Source organism: Mytilus edulis, chromosome 7, assembly GCF_963676685.1.
Source record: "Mytilus edulis chromosome 7, xbMytEdul2.2, whole genome shotgun sequence".
Taxonomy (NCBI): Eukaryota; Metazoa; Mollusca; class Bivalvia; order Mytilida; family Mytilidae; genus Mytilus; species Mytilus edulis.
The window spans coordinates 71338829-71366503 of NC_092350.1; the positions used below are offsets into that span (position 1 = coordinate 71338829).

At 32.0% G+C, this 27675-nt stretch overlaps 1 protein-coding gene across 1 annotated transcript; it reads right to left on the reverse strand.

The window, feature by feature from the left end:
* Positions 1–7304: 7304 nt before the first annotated feature.
* On the reverse strand, positions 7305–26905 carry LOC139482122 (scavenger receptor cysteine-rich domain superfamily protein-like). The gene is made up of 15 exons (XM_071265803.1): positions 26765–26905; positions 24625–24746; positions 22856–23072; positions 21097–21247; positions 18727–18938; positions 17900–18053; positions 17040–17254; positions 16125–16275; positions 15080–15267; positions 13653–13794; positions 11523–11746; positions 10177–10318; positions 9473–9654; positions 8278–8437; positions 7305–7683 (listed from the first exon to the last, which is right to left on the reverse strand). Exons 1-15 carry the CDS (start codon positions 26859–26861, stop codon positions 7443–7445), a joined length of 2598 nt encoding a protein of 865 aa, XP_071121904.1. The 5' UTR covers positions 26862–26905; the 3' UTR covers positions 7305–7442.
* Between the last annotated feature and the right edge of the window lie 770 nt (positions 26906–27675).

The window sequence follows — 27675 nt, forward strand, 5'->3', positions numbered from 1 at the left end:
TTTTGTTGATGTGTTACATTTTTTGTTTTTCGGTATTTTTTTTGTACAAAAAGGCCGTTAGTTTTCTTGTTGGAAACTGTTTCAGATTTGACATTTCGGGGCCCTTAATAGCTGACTATGGTGTATGGGCTTTGCTCATTGTAAACGGCCGTATGGTGACATATAGAAGTTAAGTTCTGTGTCATTTGATCTCTTTTGGAGAACTGTATTATTGGCAGTCATGCCACATTTCCTTTTTTCTATACATTTCACGGTTTTGTTTTTTCGTTTCTTTTTTCTTTTCAATCTTGTATCGATAATTGATAACTGCGTCCACCCGGGTCTCTACAATTTTATTGTGATTTCTTGTATCAATCGTTCAATAACCATAGGCTTAAAAACTTTACATGAGCGCCACTTATGAGTCTTTGTAAAAACGAAACTTGTAAAACGAAACGCGCGACTATTGTGTCCAATACTTGGCAAGGTATCTGATAAGTTATGACGACTATTTTTGTAATGGCCCACTTAAAGGCATTATATCATAGATAAAACCTAACACACGATATGCATACGTTTAAAAGAGGGACGAAAGATACCAAAGGGACAGTCAAACTCATAAATCGAAAATAAACTGACAACGCCGTGACTAAAAATACAAATGACAAACAGACAAACAATAGTACACATGACACAACATAGAAAACTAAAGAATAAACAACACGAATCCCATTTAACATTTACAGTCACAATAATGATCGAACAATTCCTTAAACATGTGCTTCTTTCTGAGTAAAACTCAATCGAAACTGCAACAAATCATAGTTTACCTGTTTAAGTTTTTCTTTTTAACAGATACAACTATTATTTGTAGTGCTAAAATGAAACAATTTTCTTGATTTAGCAATGGAACCGCAGTACACATACCTTTCGATTCTCAAGAAATTCCAGCAACGGCAAATAACATACAACAAGTGTACTATCCTAGAGGAGCTTCACATCTCGGTGATTGTTTCTATGGACGTCTTAGAATAATGGGTTATCTCCATGGGCACCTGCTGATTGCAACGAAGCATTAAGAAGCTCGACATATCGGGGTGGGGTACAATGCATCATATAAAGATTTGAAATGTGCAGTCAATCCTCTGTTAAAACTTTCTATCCCCATTGCTCACAAACATTATAAACACTTTTGAATAAACAGCAAGATGAATGCACACTTTTATTTAATATACTCTCCAATGAATCAATGCCCTGACAGTTATGTATTCGTTCCATTGTAAGACACCTTCGACATTTGGTGAATATTTTAATTTGTGCTCTGCAAAGTGTGTACATTTTGAGATTAGAAAAAAATCTTCAAATAGTTTCAACATCATCTCAGTGATTATAATACAATGTTGACTGTTGTACCTCTTTTTGTACATGTTTACCTATTATTTGTTTTGTTCACACATTGTTGACATTATTATTGAAAGTTGTGCGACTGTCAAACAAGTAAGAGGTTAAGCTAGTGATACAATCAAGAGTAATCCAACATTGTCTGCAGCACGTTTGATTTGATAGTGCTTGAACCAATAAAGAAATTACAAAGCTTGAATAAAATATAATGTTTTTCTTATAATTTTGCATCTAGCAATCATTGTCATTAATAGTGAAAAAAACCTGTTGTATCATTATTATATTATTTACATTTAGTTTGTGTTACTTTATTTATAATTATTTCGGAATATAAACAGATGAATATTTCACGGATCTGACAACAAGATCCACATTCGTTACTTATTTCAGAAAGTAACCTGTTTTTTTTTATTCTATCGAATTCGTAGATAACTCGATTAACTATAAAGTCAATATCATTATTATATATCTAATACAATTTTCTATGTGTCATCTTATAAAGCACTCCAACGACAAAATATGAAAATTTTAGCCATAGGAACTTTCGAAAGCGGTAAACAAAATCAGGGGAATGCTACAATTAAAGGGAGGAGTAGTGTAAGACATTAAAGGCATGACAATGTTAATGAATAACTCATTTTCCACTCGTGTTCAAATATCATATTGCAGGTGAAATAAAAATTCAAGTAGAAGCTGTATGCGTACAATAAATTGTTAAAACAAACTTCCTTGTATAGTTTATATAACTGCAGGATTTTGCTACACCAATTATTAACGAATAATTTAATTTTGGATGTAGCGCGTCGTTTGATTGGCAGACGAAGTTTTGTCTATAAGCTCAAATAAATAAGTTTGTCATGTGACCCTGTCGTCATCTATGTTTTCCCTAATTAATTCCTGCTAAAATTGAATGATAAGGAATGACTGTAAAATATTTTCTGTCCATTCGAAATAACATAACAAATGTAGTGAACACTTCAAAATAACACACTACGCAAGTTATTCAGTATGCACCACATTTTTGACGTTATTTATTCATAGAGAGAAAAAATATGACAGTCATTCCTTAAGTAGATAAGGGTAGACGTAAATAAGAACCAATATTAACTATGATAAAGTTGATGAACATATGATAAATCCATCAAATCTAGATCGTATAGAAACTAATTTATTGTAAAAGAGGGACGAAAGATACCAAAGGGACAGTCAAACTCATAAATCTAAAACAAACTGACAACGCCATGGCTAAAAATGAAAAAAAGACAAACAACAGCAAACACGATACAACATAGAAAACTAAAGAATAAACAACACGAACCACACCAAAAAACTAGGGGTGATCTCAGGTGCTCCGGAAGGGTAAGCAGATCCTGCTCCACATGTGGCACCCGTCGTGTTGCTTATGTGATAACAAATCCGGTAAATAGTATAATTCGGTAGGTCACATTCACGAAAGGGAAGGGGATTGTAGTTACGACGTCAGGAACATATCTGATATCATTTGTGAAACGGTTATTCCATAACGGTCGACCAACTCGTGATGGCGTCCGTAAAATTTACGAAGGTATGATTGCAACTTCACCATTTGGAACTCTTGGTTTAATAGCTTCCTTGTGATCAGCAACCCTCTATCAAGAAAATCATGATAGGAAATGCAAGCACGGGAATATCGTATCAATTGGGAGATATATACCCCGTATGCCGGTGCTGCTGGAATGTTGCTAATTAGAAATGGAAAGTTCACAATTGGAAAACTGAAATCATCTCTTTTGTCGTAAAGTTTTGTTTTCAACCAAAAATGGGTCATTCTGAAATTACATCTAATAGCCATTTAGCAATTACAATGTGATTGAAGTTAATGTCTATTAAATACAGACATTACTCACGCATATCATGAACATTGTAAATTTTAAAGCAAATACTTGATTTAATATAGAGACTATGATCAAGTACTTACTATAATCGGTAGTAATATTCTAATTCGTTACGAAACGAATAAAAAAGTATTTAAAAAATAAAAGCAACCACTTGTTTCATAGGAATAGCTCGCTAGCATGTGTAGCTTAACTTTTTTAATTTCATAAAACAAAATTAAATTTAAACACCGATGTCATCATGATACGGCAATACAGCTGTGAAGTACGCGACAGCCTACGGAGTAGAAAATCATTTTTTAACTAACATAAACAAGAAAATTGGTCGCGCTTTTTAAATCCCGCGCTATTTACCAAACACATGTCATACTCTATATATTTACACGATGCGACAAATATTGACCAATCCGAAGTATCATATATTCAAAACACATACCTATTTGTTTCATATAAATACCAAAAGATGACTACTATGCGGATACACACTCACGTGTACGTCAACTTCAATAAATACATTTATATTCGTCTAGAGTGTCTGGTGAGCAGTACAGTGCACGTGATATTTATACAGTTTGTATGTGGCTATTTATGCCACTTTAACGCCTATATAGTTACACCATTCACGTTTTCATTAACACTGTAACTTTTCAGGGTCAATATAAAAATTGTATCCAGATACATAAGATACACTTACATAGCAGATATTCAATGCATTGGTTCAGCTACCTACACTTTAATTGATATTGAACAAGACAAGTGGTTATATTCGAGTTTATCTCGCATGTTAATAAAAAAATATATTACCATGTTTCTGACAAAATTTTGCAGAGAAGTGACAACATTTTTTTCCTATTAACATGACTAAGTACATGATATGACTTTGGACAGTTGCAACATAGTATGTTAGAATGATTCGCCAGTCATACACTGAAGATTCCAAATGAGTTAAAAGTGACAGCACTAGAAAATATAACTGCATGGTGACGTACTGTGCACTAACCGTAATATTTAGAAGATTATTATTATTAAAAAGGAAGAATAACTGAATGCAACACTTATATTTTTAGTAGTCAGTTGAGGCGCACCTTTGGGTGCGGGATTTTCTAGCTGCGTTGAAGACCAATTTGTGGCCTACGGCTTTATTCAGCCTATGATCAAGTTGTTGTCTCTGTGACATATTTCCCATTTCCATTCAAAATTTTATGTTATCTTACCAACTAATACTGAGTATTGTACATGCTATATTTCAGATGATACAACACAATATGATAAACCTTTGCACTGATATTTATTGGAATCGAGTTCTTTCTTACAACACATTTAACTGTACATTGCTGTATTTTTAGCTCACCTGGCCCGAAGGGCCAAGTGAGCTTTTCTCATCACTTTGCATCCGGCGTCCGTCGTCGTCGTCCGTCGTCGTTAGCTTTTACAAAAATCTTCTCCTCTGAAACTACTGGGCCAAATTAAACCAAACTTGGCCACAATCATCATTGGGGTATCTAGTTTAAAAAATATATGGCGTGACACGGCTAACCAACCAAGATGGCCGCCATGGCTAAAATTAGAACATTGGAGTAAAATGTACATTTTGGCTTATAACTCTGAAACCAAAGCATTTAGAGCAAATCTGACATAGGGGTAAAATTGTTTATCATGTCAAGATCTATCTGCCCTGAAATTTTCAGACGAATCGGACAACCCGTTGTTGTGTTGCTTCCTTGGAATTGGCAATTTTAAGGAAATTATACCGTTAATGGGCTATTATCTTGAATATTATTATAGATAGAGATAAACTGTAAACAGCAATAATGTTCACCAAAGTAAGATTAACAAATAAGTCAACATGACCGAAATGATAAGCTGACCCCTTTAGGAGTTATTGCCCTTTATAGTAAATTTTGACCAATTTTTTGTAAATTTTTGTAATCTTTTACAAAAATCTTCTCCTCTGAAACTGCTGGGCTAAATTTAACCAAACTTGGCCATAATCATTATTGGGGTATCTTATTTCAAAAATGTGTGGCATGATCCCGCCAACCATCCAAGATGGCCACCATGGCTAAAAAAAAAGAACATAGGGGTGAAATGTAGATTTTGGCTTATATCTCTGAAACCACAGCATTTAGAGCAATCTGACGTGGGGTTAAATTGTTTATCAGGTCTATCTTCCCTGAAATTTTCAGACAAATTGGACAACCTGTTTTTGGGTTGCTGCCCCTGAATTAGTAATTTTAAGGAAATTTTTGCAGATTTTGGTTATTATCGTTATAACGTTTATGGGCTATTATCTTGAATATTATTATAGATAGAGATACACTGTAAACAGCAATAATGTTCAGCAAAATAAGATCTACAAATAAGGCAACATGACCAAAATTGTCAATTGACCCCTTAAGGAGTTATTGCCCTCTATAGTCAATTGTTAACAATTTTCATCAATTTGTAAATTTTTGTAAATTTTTAGGAAACATTTTCCACTGTAATTACTGGGCCAAGTTCATTATCGATAGAGATAATTGTAGCAACAAGAATGTTCAGTAAAAAAGATCTACAAACACATTACCATCACCAAAACACCATTTGTCATGATTTTTTTTGTGGCCATTGTTAATATGCACATAGACCAAAGTTAGCGACACAGGTTCTTAAGAGCCTCTAGTTCATTGTAGTTGTCATTTTCTATAGGTTAAAATATCTATACATTTGTATTTCGGGAACATTTTTTAGATTGTATGTACTAAGGATTCTCTTCTCCATTAATCTAATATCTTTATTACCAATCCGAGCTGTGTGATCGCATCGGGTTCATTTATGGAATTATGATTTTGTTCAAAATCAAAATTTACAAGTTTGTAATGAAATATTGGTAACATACATGTACCATCAATCAATATCAATATATTAGAGATGCTTATTTGTTTTCTGTGTGTACACATTGGACGAAGAGTACATTGTAGTTGCTTAGGTAATGGAACATTTCCGAAAGTCAGATATATTAGTTGTAAACTTTATAAAATATAAATTATATATATATATAGTTCACCTTTTAAGGGACGAAATTGGAATCGAAAATACTTATACAAATTTTCAAAACTCACTCCAAAGGTATACATTAATGGTAAAAATAAGTTATAGCGCAAACTTTACAGGCAACGACACCGGGGAGCCAATATAACAAGCAAGGTATACATTAGTGGCCGTAATAATAATCTAGATTCAGTTTGATTAAAGTATGAAATCGGAAATACCGGTGGGCAATCATTAGATATTTTACAGGTTCAACTTATTTTGTTCCTAAAGTTATTGATTGCGAACAGATGTTGCAAGTACACCCTTTTTGTTGAAGTTTTTGTTAGTATAATTCGTATGACACTGTCTGTTTGAAATTTTGAGTCAGTTTTGTTACTTGTCTGTGATGTAGGTTGACATAGTTTAGCAACACGACGAGTTCCACATGTGGAGCAGGATCTGCTTACCTCTCCGGAGCACCTGATATCACCCCTGTATTTTGGTGGGGTTCGTGTTGTTTATTCTTTAGTTTTCTATGTTGTGTATTGTGTACTTTTGTTTGTCTGTTTGTCTTTTTACTTTAAGACATGGCGTTCTCAGTTTATTTTCGATTATGAGTTTGACAGTCCCTCTGATATCTTTCGTCCCTCTTTGGAGTACAATCATAGCTTCAGCAAATGTAATCGCTCTCTGTAACAGCAATTATCATCTAAAATCAAATCACTTAGTATCACAACATAACACAGATTAAGTTCATTTGTCATTCTGATTTCGTTTCAATCAATTTTTGAAAAAGGATAAAAGGTAAAATAACAATAATAGCTATCTCATAGAAAAATCAATTCGAAAGTCTCATGACAAAATCAAAACCTCAAACACATCAAACACATAAAAAAAATAATGGAAAAACAGCTGTAACATTCCTGAATAGCTGACTGACCGGACAATAAAAAAGGTTGGATTAAACCTGGTTGTATAGCTTGCTTTAGCTCTCACTTGTTTGAAAGTCGCAAAACAAAAAAAAACAAAATACATGAATTTTCGGTAATTGGTTTATTGGAGAGTATGCTACATAACATTGTGTACACATCTTGCTGCCAGCTATTTATTCAAAATAATTTATAATGTTTGAAAAAAGAATGTGAATTGCAAGTTTTATTAAACGAATCCAATTTTTCAAAGTATTTTAAATATTGAATTGCTGCATTGTACACCACCACGATATGTTCTATGCATTACTGCTTCGTTGCAATTACCTGGTGCCCATGGAGATAACATAGAATTCTCGAAGTCAAGACGTCCATAGAAACAATCTCCGAGATGTGAAGCTCCTCTTGGACAATACACTTGTTGTATGTTATTTGCCGTCACTTGGAATTCTTGAGAAGCGAAAGGTAAGTGTTTTGCGGTTCCATTACTTCAAAATGAAACTTATTTCGTTTAGGCTTTACAGAAAAAGTTGCATTGTAGAAAATAGGGAAATTTGACAAGCATTAGTGAAGTTATACTCGTTCGTTTTGTGAACCAGATATTTTCACGAAATGGCAAAGAACAAAGCACATTTACATAACGTTGTTGCACTAATTAAAATGACATTAACTTTTGAAAAAATCCACATATTTCGTTGAGATATTATCAAAATTAGCATATGTCTAGATAATTAAAACTTCCTTACTAAACAAGTTCATTAATAGTAACAAAAATTGTTAGTATGTCGACAAAGGCCGTTAGTTTTTTCGTTTGTATTGTTTTACATTGTCATTTCGGGGCCTTGTATAGCTAACTCTGCGGGATGGGCTTTGCTCATTGTTGAAGGTCCTATGTTAACCTATAGTTGATAATTTCTGTGTCATTTTGGTCTCATGTGGAGAGTTGTCTCATTGGCAATTATACCACATCTTTTTTATATTGAATGGTATTCTGTGATATTTGAACACTTAAGCAGTAATGCGTATCACATAAGATAACAATATAAATCTTTCAATTTTAAATACTTAATAATATTATCTACCTTTTATTTAGCATACGACAGACAGTGGTTGCCGTTACATCATCCCACAGAGAGTTACCTTGGTAATCAGACCATCGAGAAGAGCATATTTCCCACGTGTTTCCCTGTCTATGAACAATAACCTTTCCATCACCTTCTAAAGAAACTGTCATCTGAAGCTCTACAAAAAACATTATATGAATTTTTAGTGCTGGAAAATTCATATGGAGGCAGATGATCCAAACGGATATTCAGTCACATAAGTCAAAAATGTACAACTTACAATCCCCCCTAAAAAAAAAAGTGCCTGATAAAAAACAACAAATCAATACACTGAAAACTAAGACCAAGATGGACCTATTAGAAAATCGGAGGGAGGATCAAAGGTGTTCCGGGAAAGAACATAGATCTCCACATGTATTGCCCGTCCCTTTACTTGTGTAAGTACAAAACGGGTCAAAAGTCAACTACCGCTAGATTATATTCGAGAGAGAAAAAGAAGACAGGATAGCGGATGGGACTATTTGAACATATCTGTCGTCATCGACAAGCTGAATGCACTACACAGTTTTACTTGGGTGGACACTTAATTACCCTGTTTTTTTGGTGGGGTTCGTGTTGTTTATTCTTTCGTTTTCTATGTTGTGTCGTGTGTGCTGTCGTTTGTTTGTCTTTTTCATTTTTAGCCATGGCGTTGTCAGTTTGTTTTAGATTTATGAGTTTGACTGTCCCTTTATTATCTTACGTCCCTCTTTTATTAAAAGCAATACAGGTTCGGCCGGATAATTCTGCTAACGAGGAATGTCGAATTGGTTATGCGGGATGGCGACATAAACATAAACCGCCATATCCAGTCTAAATGATGATAAACAAACAAATAATTCGTGTAAAGGCAATACTGTTCTATTATCCAGAATTTAAAGAAAACAGATTGCAAAACTCCTTGTAGGGCCTATTGCATTTTATAATCATGATCCCATCCAGTATACGATATTTTGTCGACGAAATCCAGCAAAAAATGGTTATTTAAATGCATACTGAAGGACGCCTCCGGGTGCGAGAATTTTTCGTTGCATTGAAGACCTGTTGGTAACCTTCTGCTGCTGTCTGCTCTAAGGTCGGATTGTTGTCTCTTTGACACATTCCCCATTTCCATTCTCAATTTTGTTTATAAATCATTAAAACAAATCAAAACAAAACATAAATGCAAACATACCAGGATCGCTTTCTTCATAGCACTTAATAAACACTGACACACCTCTGTCGAATGGCGAGAACGGCTGTGTTTTAATTGAATTGCATTGTCCTACATTCTGTTCTTTTCCGTTGCATTTTAGAATTAACCAAAACGGACTATTTTTATAAATTGATTTTTTACTGAATTTCTCTCCTCCATGTCTGTAATATAAAATAAGTGTGCAAATGACTTCGAAGGATACATCAATCGGCAATGTTGTTAAACACTTGTAGTAATCTATAACAAATAATCAGCATAGTTCTTTATCATATCTCCCACTGTGTTCGATGGGATTCAAAGTGCTTAAAAGAAAACAATATGTAAACAGAATTTGTCGCTTAAAACATGTGTTAAAGTGTTAAACAGTGGCTAGCCGATCCAATTTACATTTCTTTCTTAAACAAATACTTTCAAAAAGATGATGTCCTTGCCCTTTACAGTATTCCTTGATAAACCAGAAAAATATATAGAATATAAATGTCTGCTCTATGGTCGGGTTGTTGTCTCTTTGACACATTCCCCACATTCCCCACATTCCAACAAGTTATTTCATTCATCAATTGCAGTTAGTGTATTGAATATGTATTAGGTTTTATTGAGCTAAGTTTATTGCCACACTTATTCGTTAATCCTAATTGTCCTGCAATCTTCTTATTCATAAACCTAATATATAACCTGCATACCTAAATCCAAGCTGCCTGCATACAACAGCTTGATTTTTAGTCGAAAAGTGATCAGAGTGTACCGTTGTCCACGTGTTATCATATTTCACAAGAAGCTGACCTTCATTGGACGAATTTCCTCCATATAACTGTACATCATATTCTTCAATTTAACACGTTAAATGTGAACATGCTTAATAAACCTTATTTATATTGAAATAAAAAAAAAAAAAAAAAAAAAAACCAATATTATGACATTATTTGTCTGTTTTGTAATATATGCATTCATTGAATGTGTGTTAAGAGCCCGAGAAACGATTGAATTGATTTGTTTTTTATCAAAGGGCTTCGAATGTTTTATAAAGGTAATGTCATGTTCGAGATGCAGGTATTATAAAAAAAATCCTTCGCAATTAAGCGCAGACTATATGCTTTTTAGGGAATAAAAAAATCAGTAATCAAGAAACCAAATTACTATCATCAATTTTTTGCAGCGCCTCTATTCACTGACAACTGTTAGGCCCTTAAAAATAAGAGAGAGGTTTTTTTGTCGTATATATATCGTGTGTGACCAAGCAAGATTGGTGATGGGGTTGCATTAGTCCCGCAATACTATTATTGTATTCGAACAAATCGTTCATAGTAATGGTACAAAGTCATACCAAATAATCCAAAGTAATGTTTCGAAATATATAACCTAATACCTACTACTCTTATGAATTTGAATTAATTGATAAATTGTATAGTTGTAGTGTATAATTCAATGACTCCTACACAACAACAAAAAACAACGTAAAACAATGTTAATAAAGTTTGAAGTTGAAAAGCAAGTAATATCTATTTAATATGTTCTCAGACTTTACATTATTTGTTATGTACTGTATATATCAGCAATGTATTGAAATGTCTGAAGATCTATCTGGCCTTGAAGGCATAAAACTTTGCTCATACCCGAAACATGAAATCCAGCAATTTGATTGGTTGATTTTTGAGTCTGAGTACAAAAATCATGCTCAAAAGTTTTATGACCGTGAGGCCTGATAAGTACTAATTGACTACAAGAAAATATCTGAACAATACTTAACGTGTGTTGTAGGCAATTCAGATGATGTTAGAATCAACTGACCGTTTAAGATCATACTTAATTTACTACTGATATTACATACAATATACGTAGCATCCAGTTTTGTGTTTTGATAAAGGACGTTCCTTTTTATATTTTGCTCGCAGTTCAGTATTTTTTGTGATTTCACTTTTTACCACTCGGCCTTCAACAAGTTCAATAATGAGCAAAACTTCTATGAATCAATTAATACATCGAAAAATAAAAAAATAAAAATAATAATAAAAAAAAAGACTTTGATTACCTGGAAAAGGTTTTGACCTACACTTCAGTCTTAAATCTCGCTTGTGCGAGTCGCAAATTATTCTATTATCTTTGTAACTCCATTTCCGTTCTGAACACTGATTGAGGTCTACTGAATTCCATGGACATTCTATGTTTTTTAGAACTGTTGGTGCAATATCTTTCTTATGATAATTCTCTCCGTCTCTTCCATTATCCGTATCAATAATAATATGTCCACCATGACTGATTCAAAAAAGTAAGCAATCAAATAAGAAACATGAAATAATAAAATAATGAAAAAAGAAATCTAAAAACTACAATGATTACGCTTACAGTACTGTTATTACCACATTTCATATTTTTAAACCTATATTACTATTTTCGTGCATGTGTTAGCTTCAGAATATGTGTCTGTTTAGTTTTATAAAGCTCCTTATTGAAAGTAGTTATTCCATTACTTTGGCTTTTTTTATGTCTTCATTTACCAGATAGCACTTTACAGGTCTACGACCCCTATAAAAAAGGTATAAAAGTTTTTCATATTTCACGTCACGTAAAGAGAATTATAAGTTGTCAGATTATGAATGTGTAAAATGGTCTTCATAATGTGCAAACAATATTTAGTTTCATTGCATGTCATGCATCTTGTATACATATGTCATATTGCTATCTTACTTACTATTCTGTCATTGTCTGGCTGTATTAGTAGACATATGGTTAATACTGTATTTCAATTCAAGACCATACACAAAATTAAGCAGTTTGGAATATATACACGTTTTGTCAGCTCTCAACCCTCCCCATATGTCTTAAGCCAATGCAAGGGAACACAGCAATACGCACAGTAAAACTCAGTTCAAAAGAAGTCTTATTCCGATGTCAGAATAAGTAACACAAGAAATTAAGCAAAACGACAAGTACTATATATACCATGATTTTTACGAGTTAACATATTTAAACAAACGAATCCGAAGGATGAGTCTGTTTAAATATGTTAATGAGTAAGACACATGGTATATAAAATTTGTAATATAAATAAAATGATTGACAGCTTCAAGACCTTCAACTAATATTAGAAATTGATCACGTTACAGTTTTATCCAATGAAATGGAAGCTCGCGCAAGTCACTTTTGCGCTTCGTGTATGATCGTCTGTGTATTTCATGTAATATAACCCCTGAATTTGCAGAAAGTAAAGAAAATGTCGGATTTTCCCGATTTTTTTTTTAGTTTTGCGCCCCGTTTATGATTGTATGAGCAGGTAATTTCATAATGTCATCCGACAAGGATTAAATGATTATTCTAATGACGGTAAGAATTGTTTTTCTTTGTTTGTTTTCAATGTATCATACAAATTAATCATATTTTACAGAATTTTCATCTGATTGAAAAATGTTTATCTTCCGTTATTTTATTAGATTATTTATTAAAACACAATTTTAATGATAAAACAATATTTAAACAGTGGCGGATCCAGGGGGCGTATATAGTGTACGTCCCCCTAATTGATTGCAAAAAAATCATGTTTTTGTCACAGATATTTGTAGCTGATATTTATTCCTTTTTCTATAGGTACCCCCCTTTTTATATAGAAATTTAATTGAATTTTCGCAAAGGAAATGATAGTTTTACATTTTATTTTTTTTTCAAAACTGAAAGAAGAAACATTTAGTAATTGTTTCCAAAATTAAGAGAATTCGTAACAATCCTATAGTTTGAAAAGGGTTTCTAAAAATGTGGTACACATAATTTATTGTTTTTTCTTATAAAATGAAAACAAATGAAGATCTTGAACTTTTAGTACGTTTTACGGTTTCCTATATATTTTAGAGGCGAATACATTAAAAAAAAGGTGGAGCTTCAATGAAAATGAATATGTTATACCATGGCTGAAGCTCCGCCTTTTTCCCTTTGGATTTTAGTTGAGTTGCATATTTAATTAGCAAAGTATGGTACAACATAAATTTACATATAATATACCATGGTTTTCCCTCACCACACTTTTTAAGCAAATTATTTTATAAAAACATCAAAGGAAAAAAATCCAATTTATGTTACAAGGATACATACACTAACAAAGGACTACTACTTTCAGTTACTGGCATGCCAGCATCATACCACAATCTGTCTTTGAAAAATCATTACTTACGTAAAACCTAACATGTGACAGAACATCGATGCCTCAGAGGTACCCATGTATGCCCCGCATACATATCCCCAGTACCCGTCTTTAAAGTACTCAAGTATATCTTTATTCCATCCTGCTTCTAGTCTAAACTTCACTTCTGGGACTGAAATAAATTCAAAACATTGATCAAACCATACATGTCGTTGATACTCATGACTCTTTATATCTTTAGAAAATTGAAACAAAACACACGTACTTATGAGCACTTTCCAAGGTTAATTATTATCATCAATATAAGCTGAGTTTAAGTTCGGTTGATTGATATGTTAACATACCGATTTATGTGACTATGTTCTCATATAATGCAAAAAATCGTGCGAAGCCTTTTTATGGAATAATATATTTTTTAAAAATGAAAATTCTTTACTGTGCCTTCAGGATATAGCGATGCGCACCTAGCTTGAGATAAAAATGTGAGCTACCAAATATTTATAGAATGCTTGATTTGTTATCTTTCATTCGATATTGACACAAACTAAAATATGTGACAATCGTAAGGTCATGTTGCCGTCTATATCGAATGAACAGCGTAGATAGTTGATGGTAAGATAATCTATTCCTAATACTAGCTCAACATAAAATACATATTTAAAGCAATAAGTATACCGTGCTTTTTGGTTTAAACCAACATTAGGAAAATATTCTTATACACATATATCTTGTCTCCAAAATTGAACATTGAAATGTAGTGTTTTCAAAATTTTTAAGACTCGATGGAATTATTACAATATTTAAAACATTGAATATAATTATAAGATCTTCAATAATAATTATATTGTAAAAGAAATCAAACTAGTTGATGCAATTTAACACTCTGAAAATAAACAAAAAAAATACTTTATCTAATTTTTTTTAAATATATATAATTTAACATTGCATTTGTCTTGTCATCCTATTTGCAGAAAAAAAACCTTGGTTTTCGAAAAAAACATAGTTTTTACATGTTCTAGAAACAAAAAAAATATTAGTATCGGAAATCACTTGCACTAGTACTGTGTCCAGAGGTATTGATTTCACAGGTTTAATTGCCATGCATATAAACGTGCTCGAACTATTACCAATTTTATTCTTAAGGAAAAATGTTTAAATATCTAATAGTTAGTTTTTATGTATGTTGTGTTGTTGTTTGATTTTTGTTGCACTTAAGTATTCTGTTGTTTCGCTGTTTCCCTCTTACAAGTTTAGTTCGTAACCCAGATTTGTTTGCTTGCAATCGATTTATGAACAGCGATATACTACTGTTGTCTATATTTATACATATTTTACATTTTAATTGATATATTTATTTCTAATGTTAATAAAATTGGTTGTTTTTCCCTAAATTTAAAATCATTTTCGCTACAAAAAATTAAAAAGACAATCTGAACCATAGCAATTAATCTAAACACCTTCAACTGGTTCTGTCCGGCATTTAACAACTGCTGGTCCTTCACCAAGGGAAATCGTGTCCTCCTCACTTATCCAATCAAACTCACAATCCTGTAAATCATTGGCAAGTAAAGGACATTCTATGTAGTCTATCCATAGTGGGCCCTGTCCGGGAATGTACTTATCATAGATCGGTACTCCGCCATACCTAGATAATGGTTGATTTAAGTTAAACTATACTTGACAAACTCGCTGTGTGTTATGCAAACGAGTGTCCCAAGCACAGAATTATAACATGTATAAGTTTTGTTTATTATTTTTCCCGACAGAGATCATTTACCGGGTTTGAATTAACATGGGCAACACGATGGGCGCAACATTTGAAGTAGACAATGCCTACCTTTCTTGAGCACATGAGAGCACCCCTATATTTTTTTGGGGTTCGTGTTGCTTAGTCTTTAGTTTTCTACGTTGTGTCTTGTGTACTATTCTTTGTCTGTTTGCCCTTTTTTGTTTTGATCTATGAGTTTTAATGTCCCTCTGGTATTTGCAGTGCAGTCTTATAATTCTGCCCTGCAGTATATTTGCCAGATATAAATAACACATGGTGATACTAATGATAAGCCGACAAGTACATCCATTTCTTAACTAACGAAGGACATACATTTATATATCATATTTAGCTTATTGGTGAATACAGTCCAGGCAAAGTGACCTCGATTGCAAGAAATGCGGGGTTTAATTCACACTTAGAAAGGCAGTAAATTAATAGTTCTACTGTTTCATGGCAGTTTATCAGACGATGTATAAATAAGAAATATTCTTTCATATTTGCATGCTGCTTTTCATCTATGTTGACATGGATGAGGATATTAATTTCGGAGTTGACAAATGATAAGTTCTCCAATTTTGAAAAAAAGGAATCGGATTTTTTTAATAGAATTTGCAATGTCAATAGCTTTGATTTGTTTATAATTTGGTAATCTTCTGATTTCTACCAACAGTAAAAGAAGACCATTTATTTGTTGTTTTTTAATACCACTTTATCATTCACACAATACTTACTGATACCCAATCATTTTGCAGAATAAATTCGCTCCTGGATAACCAAACCAACGATCATTGATAGTTCCCCAAGTATTGTTATGCAAAATTTCAACTCGTCCTTCGTGTTCTTCGTTTAACCCTGCTAGTCTTATTTGCTCTCCTGAATTGCCTAAAATAAAGTATAATCGAATGAATAAAGCATTACGTGCCTTAATTTGCTTTCTAATATATAACACGTAAACTCATATGTCTTGATCCAAACCCGAATGCTATCAATTCATTGACGTTTTTCAAAAACATCGTCGTCAATTGCGTACTTTCAACATTAATTTTTATAAGTGTTAGGTACACTACATCTCTGCATTATGATGTTTTGACCTACACAATTAATAAACGTTTGGTGTAACACTATCCATTACAATGTAGTTAAGCATTGGGTGAATGACTAACATGACCCTAAACAATAATTGTAATAGTAAGTATAAAGTTCTTCTGATTTAAATGTGCAAGATATCATTTGTATGTATTTGTTAATGGATCTTCTTACATAATTAAAAACTTTAAAATACTCATCTGCACATTAAAAGAAGCTTTCGACTCATATTTTAGTCCTTGTAAATGTAATATCACTTAGTTTTTGACAGTCTATTAGCAATTGTTAATGTGCACATTGTAAAATTTATGCGAGGGAAACATTCTTTTTAATCTCCCGTACTGGTTTTTGAGCAAATGACAATTTATACCTTCGTAGCTATGTACAACCTAGCCAAAGAAACGTGTAGACACCACAATATTCAATCAAATAAAATGTAAATATTAAATGTTATTTTCATTTGTTTAGATCATATTGCTCTCAAATAAAAATATACATTCCTTCATCTTTTACTATTTAAATTCATTTTCACTGTTTTGTAAAGTTGTTTTTCCACTTACTTATTTCTGCATATGTCCAACATCTTATAGACAAAATGTTCCATCTATCCCATCCAAACCACGAACGTTCTGTCCACTCCATATCACTACACTCATTTAAATGCGATGCATTTTCTGAACATGAAAAGTTTTGTAAAATTTCTGTTGTAATGTCAAGACGACCAAAACTAGTACTTTGAAGAATATCTGTTGTTTTATAACTCTGACCACCATACCTTGAACATGGAGTATTGAAGGATTAGCAAAACATATATTTTGAAATGCCTAGTTGTAGATGTATGTACTGTTTGTATATATGTCCTGCAAAGTGACCACTTATTGATTTTTATTACGTCATTTACATTTGTAGTTGCAAAATGGTGTTGAAATAATGTTTATGTATTCGACGCTCCATTGTGAATCGATTCCAGAACGAATTTAAACAGCGTGTTTTATTTAAAGCCTTAAAGTGTAACCCTCATAACACGAACCTAAGCAACAAAAAACAAATAGCAAATATAGTATCAGGTTATCATATTTGTAAGGAGATGAGAAAACTTTAGGAGTTAAATCCGAAAATCTGAGAAAAAAATGTGTAGGAAATTTAGCATCTTGTTAAATTTTCAATAAAACCTTAAGGACTGTGACGTGTGTGTTGATATTTTTTTTCTATACGTATTCACCTATCGATTATTTTTTTATTGTCTATTGTGGTGTTCATTTCTCTTCGAATAATACATTTTCCTTTTGTTATTATCAGTATATTTTTGATAGGTAATCATCAGATATGTGATGCAATAAAATGGTATACAGAAAATGCTCTTTAAAATTAATGGTGACCATTTTATATTGTTCACAGCAAAATAATTAAGATAACATACTGAAAACCAAGTGTTTTACAAAGAGCGTTGACTTCGGACTGACCAATTCCTAAAACGAATCCCCAATGGTCAGTTAGGAATACTTCTACAACACCTTCTCTTAAATTCTTGACATCCTCTCCTGGTATCATCAAACGGACAGGTACATCTGGAACTGAAATACAGAAAGGGTAAAAATAACATGTCTGATGGTTCGTTTTGTACATTTTTAAAAACAGAAAACGAGTTCATAGAACATCTCTTTTGGAATTGCATTAATAAATGATAATTTGTACAGGATATTGATAACTGGTTTCATTCCTGTTGAATAAGTCTCCAAAAGGTGAAATCAATATACCTTTTTGTGCAAAATATTCAATATAACAACCAATAAAACATGTTATTTCTGTATAATAAACAAAATATGTATATATTATTTTGTAGAAGCTTGAAAAAGAATCTCTTAGTGCAAGCAAGTAATATTAAGCTGAAATATATGTGAAAATTAGAAATACTGATAGTTGTAACTAAAGAAATTGTTATAATGTTGCATTTAACACTGTTTTAGAAAGCGATTAACTGGATAATTCCTTTTAATATTTAAAAAAAAATAATTTCTTCTTCATTTCCATTTCCACTCCTATTCGAGCATGTGTTTAACATAATAAAAATAGAAATAAAAGTAAAATATATTTTAAGACATTTTTACATCATGTACATTGGTAATATATCGTGAGAGTCCATTATACTTTAAAGAATTAACAATGTTTTGCAGCTGAGTGTTATTAGCCTACGTTAGTTTACAAGATTATACACTTTTTGACAATCCTCAACATATTGTAACTTACTTTTCACAGGTTCAATCCTACAAGTTACTCCAACCACATGTGCCAGATAACATTTAGATAGTTTCTCCATGTTACACTGGCCAATATCTGTGACATTTGGTAAACAACTAATTCCATTTATACACATTGGATTTCTATTTTTCTTGTGCCTCCAAAATTTATAACGAAATATACCACTCTCCTCATATGTTATTCGTGGTACACCTCCATATCTGCAAAAGAAAGAGGTGTGTCAGCTTTTATACGTGTTTTGTTTAGAGCAAACATGCATTTAACGCTTAGTATAATAAGGAAAAAGCTATTGCAAGGAATATATCTAACATCACAGCTTATTCGTGCGTACAAATGTTCACAAATACACAAGGAAGCTATTAAACCAAGAGTTCCAATGTGAAGTTGAAATCATTCCTTCGTAGATTTTACGGACGTCATCACGAGTTAATTGAACTTTTTGGGAAAACCGTTTCACAGATAATATCTGGTGTTTTCCGTACGTCGTAACTACAACCCCTTCCCTTTTCATGAATGTGACCTACCGAATAAGACTATTTACAGGGTTTGTAATAACATGAACAACACGATGGCTGCCACATGTGGAGCATGTTGTGTCATGTGTACTATTATTTGTCTGTTTTCATTTTTACCCATCTCGTTGTCAATTTATTTTCGAACTATTGGTTTGACTGTCCCTTTGATATCTTTCGTCGACCCTCTTTCATTAAAATAGAAGCCTAAAAAAGCATAAATGTCTGATAATTTCATTTTTTTAGCCCAAATTGACTTCTGTGTTCTTGTTGTATAAATGCTTCTTGAGGATACAGATATAGTGAAAAGGGTGCACATATGTGTGTGACGACGTTGTAAACGTCCTCTGCTTTACTTGCATCATCAACCACGAAACTTCAAATATAGAAAAAAACGAAAAATATTATGTGTATATTTCGTCATGGTCATATAAATTTTTGTCCTTGATTTAAATGGATTAAATTAAAACCAATATTTAACTTTAATCTACAATATGAGTACATTCACATTTAAGGTTCTGCCAAATAACTACTTTGTGGATACTTAAGAAAAATAAATTTCTATTTTTGACTTGTTTGAAATAAGAAGAAAATTGATAACAAATACTTTAAGTTATGACGAAACTGGGATCACCATTGCAGGAAAAACAACTAAAAAACATGTGAAAAGGCCAACAGGAGAATATACAAACATTTACATACAAAACTAAAAACTGAAAAACACAAACTCCCACCACCCCCTTGCCCCCTCCCCCCCCCCAAAAAAAAACAAAAAGAAGAGATGGTCTCTGGCTCTCAATGAAGAGTAAGAATAACCCGCTTAACAAGTGGCACCGTCGTGTTGAACATTATTCATGTATAAGTCATTATATAACATATGTTATATCACATCAAAGAGAAAGAAGACAGAATTTTCGTTATTGTATAAAAAAGAAGATGTGGACGATTGCACATGGGACATCTCTCCACAAGAGATCAAACGACACAGACATTTACAAATATTGGTCACTGTACGGCCTTCAACAATGAACAATCCAAAGAACATAGTCAGCAATGACTGTTAAACTGTCGTAGGCGCCGTAGTTTGAATACTAGTAATTCCCTGTTTTTACCATTGCATTTAAATGTTTAGAAGCGTAATCTCATTTGCTAGAGTATATATTCGACGTCAAGTTTGATCTTGAAACTTAATACTTTAAGAGACAACAAAACGTTTTTACCAGATTGATTGTGCGGATGCAACATAATTTGTATATATGTATTATATAAATATGACCATGATGACAGAGTATGACCAAATAGGTACTGCATGTAGAAGCTTCGATAGAAAAATTCTATCTTTTTTTAATCAAATAAATATGCAACTTTACCGTAGATAAACATTAAGATAGCCGCGGGACCTAAACTTCATCACGTTGAACTAATTGTTTATTAGCTTTTCTGTCAATCTCTCATCATGGAATTAATAATAGCAAGTTAAACCTTCGGAATATCAAATAAACTCGGAGGTCAATACTCAATATATAAAACTTGTGTTTTTAATTGAGAGTACATCATCTTTTTAAGTGATCTTGGAGTTAAACATGTTAATTGTAGACATGGAGAGTTGCCCATTGGCACTCATACCACATCTTCTTATATCTTATTAGTATGCAATTTATTTAAGGTTCAGTTGACGCACGTCTGTGGATGTAAGATTCTCTCACTGTGTTGAATACTTATTGGTGGTTGTACACTGTTATAGGCTGTTTTCTGTTCTTTGGTCGGGTTGTTGTCTCTTTGACATATTCTCAGTTTTATTAGAAATTTAGTTAGTTGTAATAATTCAGGCATATTGTATACATACGGATATCCAAGAGACCGACACACTAACGATGCCTTTACTACACTGAAATCATAGTAATAAAAATAAGTCCATTTGTTCAAATGTCGAATTTGAATGATTCCTTCACCTTCCTCTGTATACGATTCTAGTCTAATCGGAGTCAATAGAGATTCTGAAAAAGATATGACTGCATTTTTACTATACAAGAACACTTCAATAATGCAGTGACCTAAGACTGTAATTCATACTCTTGACACATCTGACTAGTACTCGGCAAAATCAAATCGTTTTAGATATATTATACATACAACGTATCACTAAAACATGTATGTGTGATCGATAAATAGAATCCATTAAAAATATTGATCTGGTTTTTTTTATTTTTATAATTTTTTAAAATTTCGAATAAACAAATTCTCCAACAAAATTTGAATGGTCAAGGACTCAAAAGAAATACGATTTACAAATCATGAATACCTGAACCAAGCAAATTTAAGTATTTTGGGACGATTCCGAAACATTTGTATTGGTCAAAAAACTCATCATAGATAACAGGATTACATTTTGTATTTACGCCAGACGCGCGTTTCGTCTACAAAAGACCCAGTGACGCTCAAATACCAAAAAGTTTAAAAGGCCAAATAAAGTACGAAGTTGAAGAGCATATGGGACACATATATTTATTGTGGTTAACCTATTCATTTCAATATTTGTTAGCGCGATTGTCTATTGATTCTTTGTCAGCATTTTCCAAACAAATTCAATTCTTAAAGACAACGAAGCCCTATAAATTTGGTAACAGTTACTTCTGGTACGACCATCATGCCTTAATTGATAACTATTACGTGCAAGATACTGTATAAAGCATACTTATCTATATATTGTATATTTGTTTTCAATATTTATCATGTTTATAGTTAAATAATTACATTGTATGTATGTTTCATTATGCTACGATCTTTTGATTGGCGAAAAACAATCTCGCGTCCTTCTAAAAGTAATATGCCCGTTAGTCACATACGAAACATTTTTTTTTACACTTTTCCTTTTTTTGTGGGTAGAATTCATGTTCATTTTGCTAACATATTAATTTTCGATGTTGTCTATGATGCTTGATTCATTGTCTAATCTAACCATCCAGGGAATGACATTTTCTATAAATCATTTCATTATTCCATTGGAAGTATTCTTGGTATGATTGAATATTTCATCTAGAAATATCTCTGTTGCACTTGTCTTTGTTGCATTGACAAATCACTCTCCGTACATTTGGTGCCCAAGTCTCCCTGTGAATAAGTTATTGAATAACAAGGGGAATTGTCAAGTGAATTCATCTATAATTAGTTTTATAAATCATAGTTAATTCAAATATTTATGAAAATTATACCGTCAAACGATTACGGAAGATGTACAGTTTTGTCTAGGTTTGTTTCTAAATATTATATCTTTTGAATACCGACCTTAACCTTTTGAAAAGAACTGTAAGATATATTTTGTTTGTAATGGAGAACCATAAATGAATTTTAATTAAAAAAAAAAACTAGAGAGTTGTTATTATAGAGACACGAAATGTAACGAATAGGCTTCAACAATTTGCAACCCCAAAGGCAGATATAGAACCTCCCTTTTTAAAGAAGCAAATAAATAATGGATAGGGGTCAATGCATATAAACATTTTACTCCACATGTATAAAACAAAAAATCCCACTTTGTTATCCTTGATCTGCCATAGTAATAAAGATATATGTATATAAGTACCATTGATGTTTTTGAAGTTTACCTTGAACATGGACTCTATATTGTCTTTCTATGACAGCGGACCATCTAACATTGACACGGCACTTGTAAGTTCCAGAGTCAGATACTTGTGTGTTTTGAATTACAAGTTTGCTGTAGTATCGATGCCGTGGTTGTTTTTTTAATAAGACAGAATATCGTCCATCATCAGTGCCGTTTATTTTTATGTATGCAGATGTTGAATTGTCTATCTTCACCCACTAATTACCGACAAAATAAATATTAAGCATGTTAAGACAAAAATCTCATGTCACTGTCAGACAAATAATTTCAGTATAGATTCCAAATCCCCTTTAAGTTTTATTGCCAGTTAAATAATATATCAATACTTACCAATTTCTACCAAAATGACATTGCTGGTTGAATAATATCTTAACACATCACAAGATCGACAATTTTTTGTTAGTCAAAGATTTCCTCAACGTATTTCGATTATTTTTTTTAAAACTATTTATTCAATTTAAGAATCCTGTTATACCAAGACCTGTGAAACATAAGTATTTCTCGTTTCTTATATAGATAAAAAAAAACTTCTGTATAAAAGAAGATGTGGTATGATTACCAATGAAACAACTTTAAAATAAAAGGATCAAGTGATAAACAAATTAACAGCTATAGATAACCGTACGGCCTTAAACAATACACAAAGTCCATGCCGCATAGTCAGCTATAAAATGTCCCGAAATATTAAATGTAAAACATTTCAATAAGAAGACAACCGGTTTAATTAATGAACAACCAAAAACGAACGAACATAAATACGTTACACAGAATCAAACAATAACCACTGAAATATGGTCTCGATACTAAGGACATATACATATAATACAGAACATGTCCGACTTAAACATTTTTGCAGGCTCTCATTTTATGCCCTTAAAGCTTGATGTTAGGTGTGAGTCAAATATCAGCGTTAAATGCCGTAATTTGACCTATAATTGATACATTTTTATACATTATATCTTAGATTGAGAGTTGTTTACTTATTGGAAATACATATTTTTGTTTATTTTATATTAATATTACAAAAATATATTTCATTGATTGAAAAAGGTTTCATAGCTAACCCACTTGTCGCATTGGAAGGTTATATATTCACGGAATATAATGCATATAAAATAGATAAAGCATATTTACATTCTTGAATACTAATAATAGCAAAGTCGTTTTTTTTTGTTACACCAGGAAGACTTTCATAAATGTTGTAGGGATTTGCCTTGCCTATACAGGCTTTAACGCTAACATGTTTAACCTAGCCACATTATGTATGTATGTGCCTGTCCCAAGTCAGAAGTTTGTAATTCAGTGGTTGTCGTTTGTTTGTGATACATATTTGTTCTTCGATCATTTTTTTTTATATAGACAAGGCCGTAAGTTTTCTCGTTTTAATTGTTTAACATTGTCATAGCTGGGCATTTTATAGCTGACTATGTGGTATGGGCTTTGCTCAAGGTTGAAGGCCGTATTGCGACCTATAGTTGTTTATTTCGTTTCAGCAATCATACCACATCTTCTTTTTTATATTTACTTAGAGTAATGGTTAACAAGGTATGTACAGTCATAATTCTATACTAAAACTGTTCAAGCTGATCAATTTTCACAAAGTATCTAAAGATTGTTGCAAGTTTTTTTTTATTCAATTTGTTCCTAACTTTCTTTGTATCTGATGAAATGTTACTTTACTAGTACTTCTTATTTTTCAGGCTTGTTATCGTATCCTGTATCATCAAACAAAATATAAGTAAGACGTACCTCGAAATGAGGTTCTGCATCACTGCGTACTTTACATCTCAGGACGACTTTACTATTTTCTCCTATTCCAAAATTACTCATAGAAGGCCATATGAAGTCTAATCCCGTAACATTTGTGTCATCTAGATACAAATCACTGTGTTATACCATGTGTACCAATAAGCTAATTGTTTATTCTCTAGTTATATACGAGTAATTTCCGTCTTCCTTTTTCTCAGGCGATTTTCAGGACATTATTATGTCTATTTTGTTCACACATCGTTGTCAATACAATGAAATTTGATGTTACTGTCATACAACTGAGAGGTTTAGCTAGTTTAAAAACCAGGTAAAATCCACCGTTTTCTACATAAGAAAATGTCTGTACCAAGGCAGGAATATGACAGTTGTTATCCATTCGTTTGATATGTGTAAGTTTTTTTTATTTCCCCGGAGTTTATTATTTTTTTGATCTTCCTTTTTTTATTTCAAAAGGTAGTTTAGGAATATACAAGGAATATACTTATTCATATTTTCAGATGAATCATGAAAAGCTACAGATAACATAAACTGCATGTAAAACAAATCATTGTAGAAAATTCCGCAAGTTCATGTGTTAAGCCAGATGACTAATGTAGGTACAAGGAGTATAGTCTTATACGCCAGACGCGAATTTCGTCTACATAAGACTCATCAGTGATGCTTAGCTCAAAACAGTTAAATAGCCAGACAAGTACAAATATGATGAGCATAGAGGACCAAAACTAACACATTATGTATACATTGAAAAGCAAACTGATGCCATTAGTTCAATACGCAAGCACGTTGCCGTATATTGGTACGTTTGTGAAACTGTCCAAATCAGTTGTTGTGTAAATTACTTTTTTGCTTTAAACAGCGGTAACTTCTTTTTTGACTGTTATCATATTTCCGTCTTATGTCTTCAATCGATTGCTCTAACTTGGCATAAAACCAAGATGACCTACCGTTGAGGTAGCTAGTATCGGAAAATAAAAAATAAAATAAAACCGGAGTCAAAGTTGGTTGTATGAAAATAGTTTAGGTGTCAGACCTTCAATTGAAGTCCTTAGCTATTCAACAAGGTTTTGCAATATTCATATATGAATCCTCTATTACGAATAACGGCAAAAATCCTTCCAAAATGACGTTAAAGGAAATTTTTGTTAATGACGATAGAATTCAAACTTTTATTTAGAAGATTAAAAAAAATATATATTTTTTAGAATCACCTTATATTTCCCCCCAAAATAACAATAACGATTAATGTTTGAAATCACGGTAAAACCATAACCAATTTGAACCGAAAGTTAGCCATGTTAAGTGAAATTCATTTCCTTATTAACTGTGATCTATATAATGAACTTCAAAATGAACTTAACTCAACCATACCAGGCACAGAAACATTTTTATAACTACCACACTGTGAACAATTAATACAACTCCTAATTTATTAACCAAGAAGAACAGCTAAATATATTTTTCAAGCATTTACAAAACGCATACAATTCATTTATGTAAATAATTGAATTTCAGGATTCTACCATGAAATGATTTTATGATTTATTTTTTTAAGTGATTTATAGGTCGAAACGGGCCGGTTGTAAACACATTGTATTGAAAAATATTATTATTATACTGTATATATACGCAATGTCACTATAACAAATACATTTGTAATCATATTCGTTAGCTGAAGTTTCCCTTTGACGCCTGATGGTAAAGGACATTCTCTTTAGTTATCAAAGGTACCAGGATTATAATTTAGTACGCCAGACGCGAGTTAAACTTCATATGAACTCAATGTATCCTGAATTGTTCATGTAGCACCTTTATACATGCCATTAAATAACCCACGTTAAAAGTCTGGTAATAAAAAATTGCCTTTTGGAAAAACAAGTACTACTAAAAATAACCGCTGGTTTTCTGAAAATCTTAAATAAGTATACAATATACATGATATAGTGCTTTAAGTCTTAATTTTGAATGCAATATCAAAGACTAAATTTATTTTGGCTCAAAATAGTCCGATAATTTATCAAATATATTATTTACAGTATTTATATATATATGTATGTATATTATTATTATAATGACAGTACATTTTACAATGATATGATTAAGCTAATATCACTATACTTACAATTTCTTTCAGGAAGTTTATATACCTCATAAGAGTTTGTTTTGCACAAATAGCAACAAAATATTTGAACTATTAGGCATTGTGCACTGTAGCACATGATGCGCCGATATCTTGATAAATTGTCTCCTTTTTATAAACTCTATCAAATGACAAATACTTCTTTTAAACAACTCTTATGTTATTAAAGTAATTACCATTTATGATCGGTATTAACTTAAATCATATTCAATTGTTATTGAAATATTCAAAAGCCAATTTCAAAATAACTAATTTTCCAAAAAAATAAGAACTTACAAGGACTGGGATAAGGTCATATTTAATCATTCCGTCATACTTCCTAAAACGTGATCGTAATTGGTTATGTTGACATTTCTTCCATTCTCGTCTACATGTTATAACAATTTTTAAATGTTTCCATTTTATATAAAAGAACATTGACCTATGGTGGTTTACTTTTATAAATTGTTATTAGGATTGAGAGTTGTCTCATTGGCACTCATACCACATCTTCCAATATCTAATTAATATTTTGAGTTTGATTATCTAAATATGTTTCAATCCAATATTTGTTCTTAGTGTTTACACTCCAAGTTCTGTGTTAAATTTTAAGATTGAAAGACTCATTCGCATTTGTGCTAATCAGACAAGGCAATTTTACAAATGAATTCTTTTTTCTTAGAATTATGTTGACCAATTTACATTTGTATTATTGTTATAGAATTTTTTTTTATTACATTAAGCATCTTATTTTAGCCATATGCACATTACGAATAGTGGTCAAATTAACAGGCAGAATAAATTTTACATATTACGTAAGACTTAAGATCATGAAGATTAGAAATTAATTACTCATTTCACATCTTTTTTTTTCTATTTTCAAAACTATAATACAGGTGCAATTTGTATTCAAG

What these genes read in the sequence shown, in the direction of transcription:
- LOC139482122 (XM_071265803.1), bottom strand. Translation starts at nt 26,861, where the DNA reads ATGTGCTACAGTGCACAATGCCTAATAGTTCAAATATTTTGTTGCTAT. An exon ending in TGTCGGTCTCTTGGATATCC is followed by an intron (nt 18,939 to 21,096) that starts GTATGTATACAA and finishes TTTCTTTTGCAG; the next exon opens with ATATGGAGGTGTACCACGAA. An exon ending in TGCAAAATGATTGGGTATCA is followed by an intron (nt 15,268 to 16,124) that starts GTAAGTATTGTG and finishes ACCATTATCTAG; the next exon opens with GTATGGCGGAGTACCGATCT.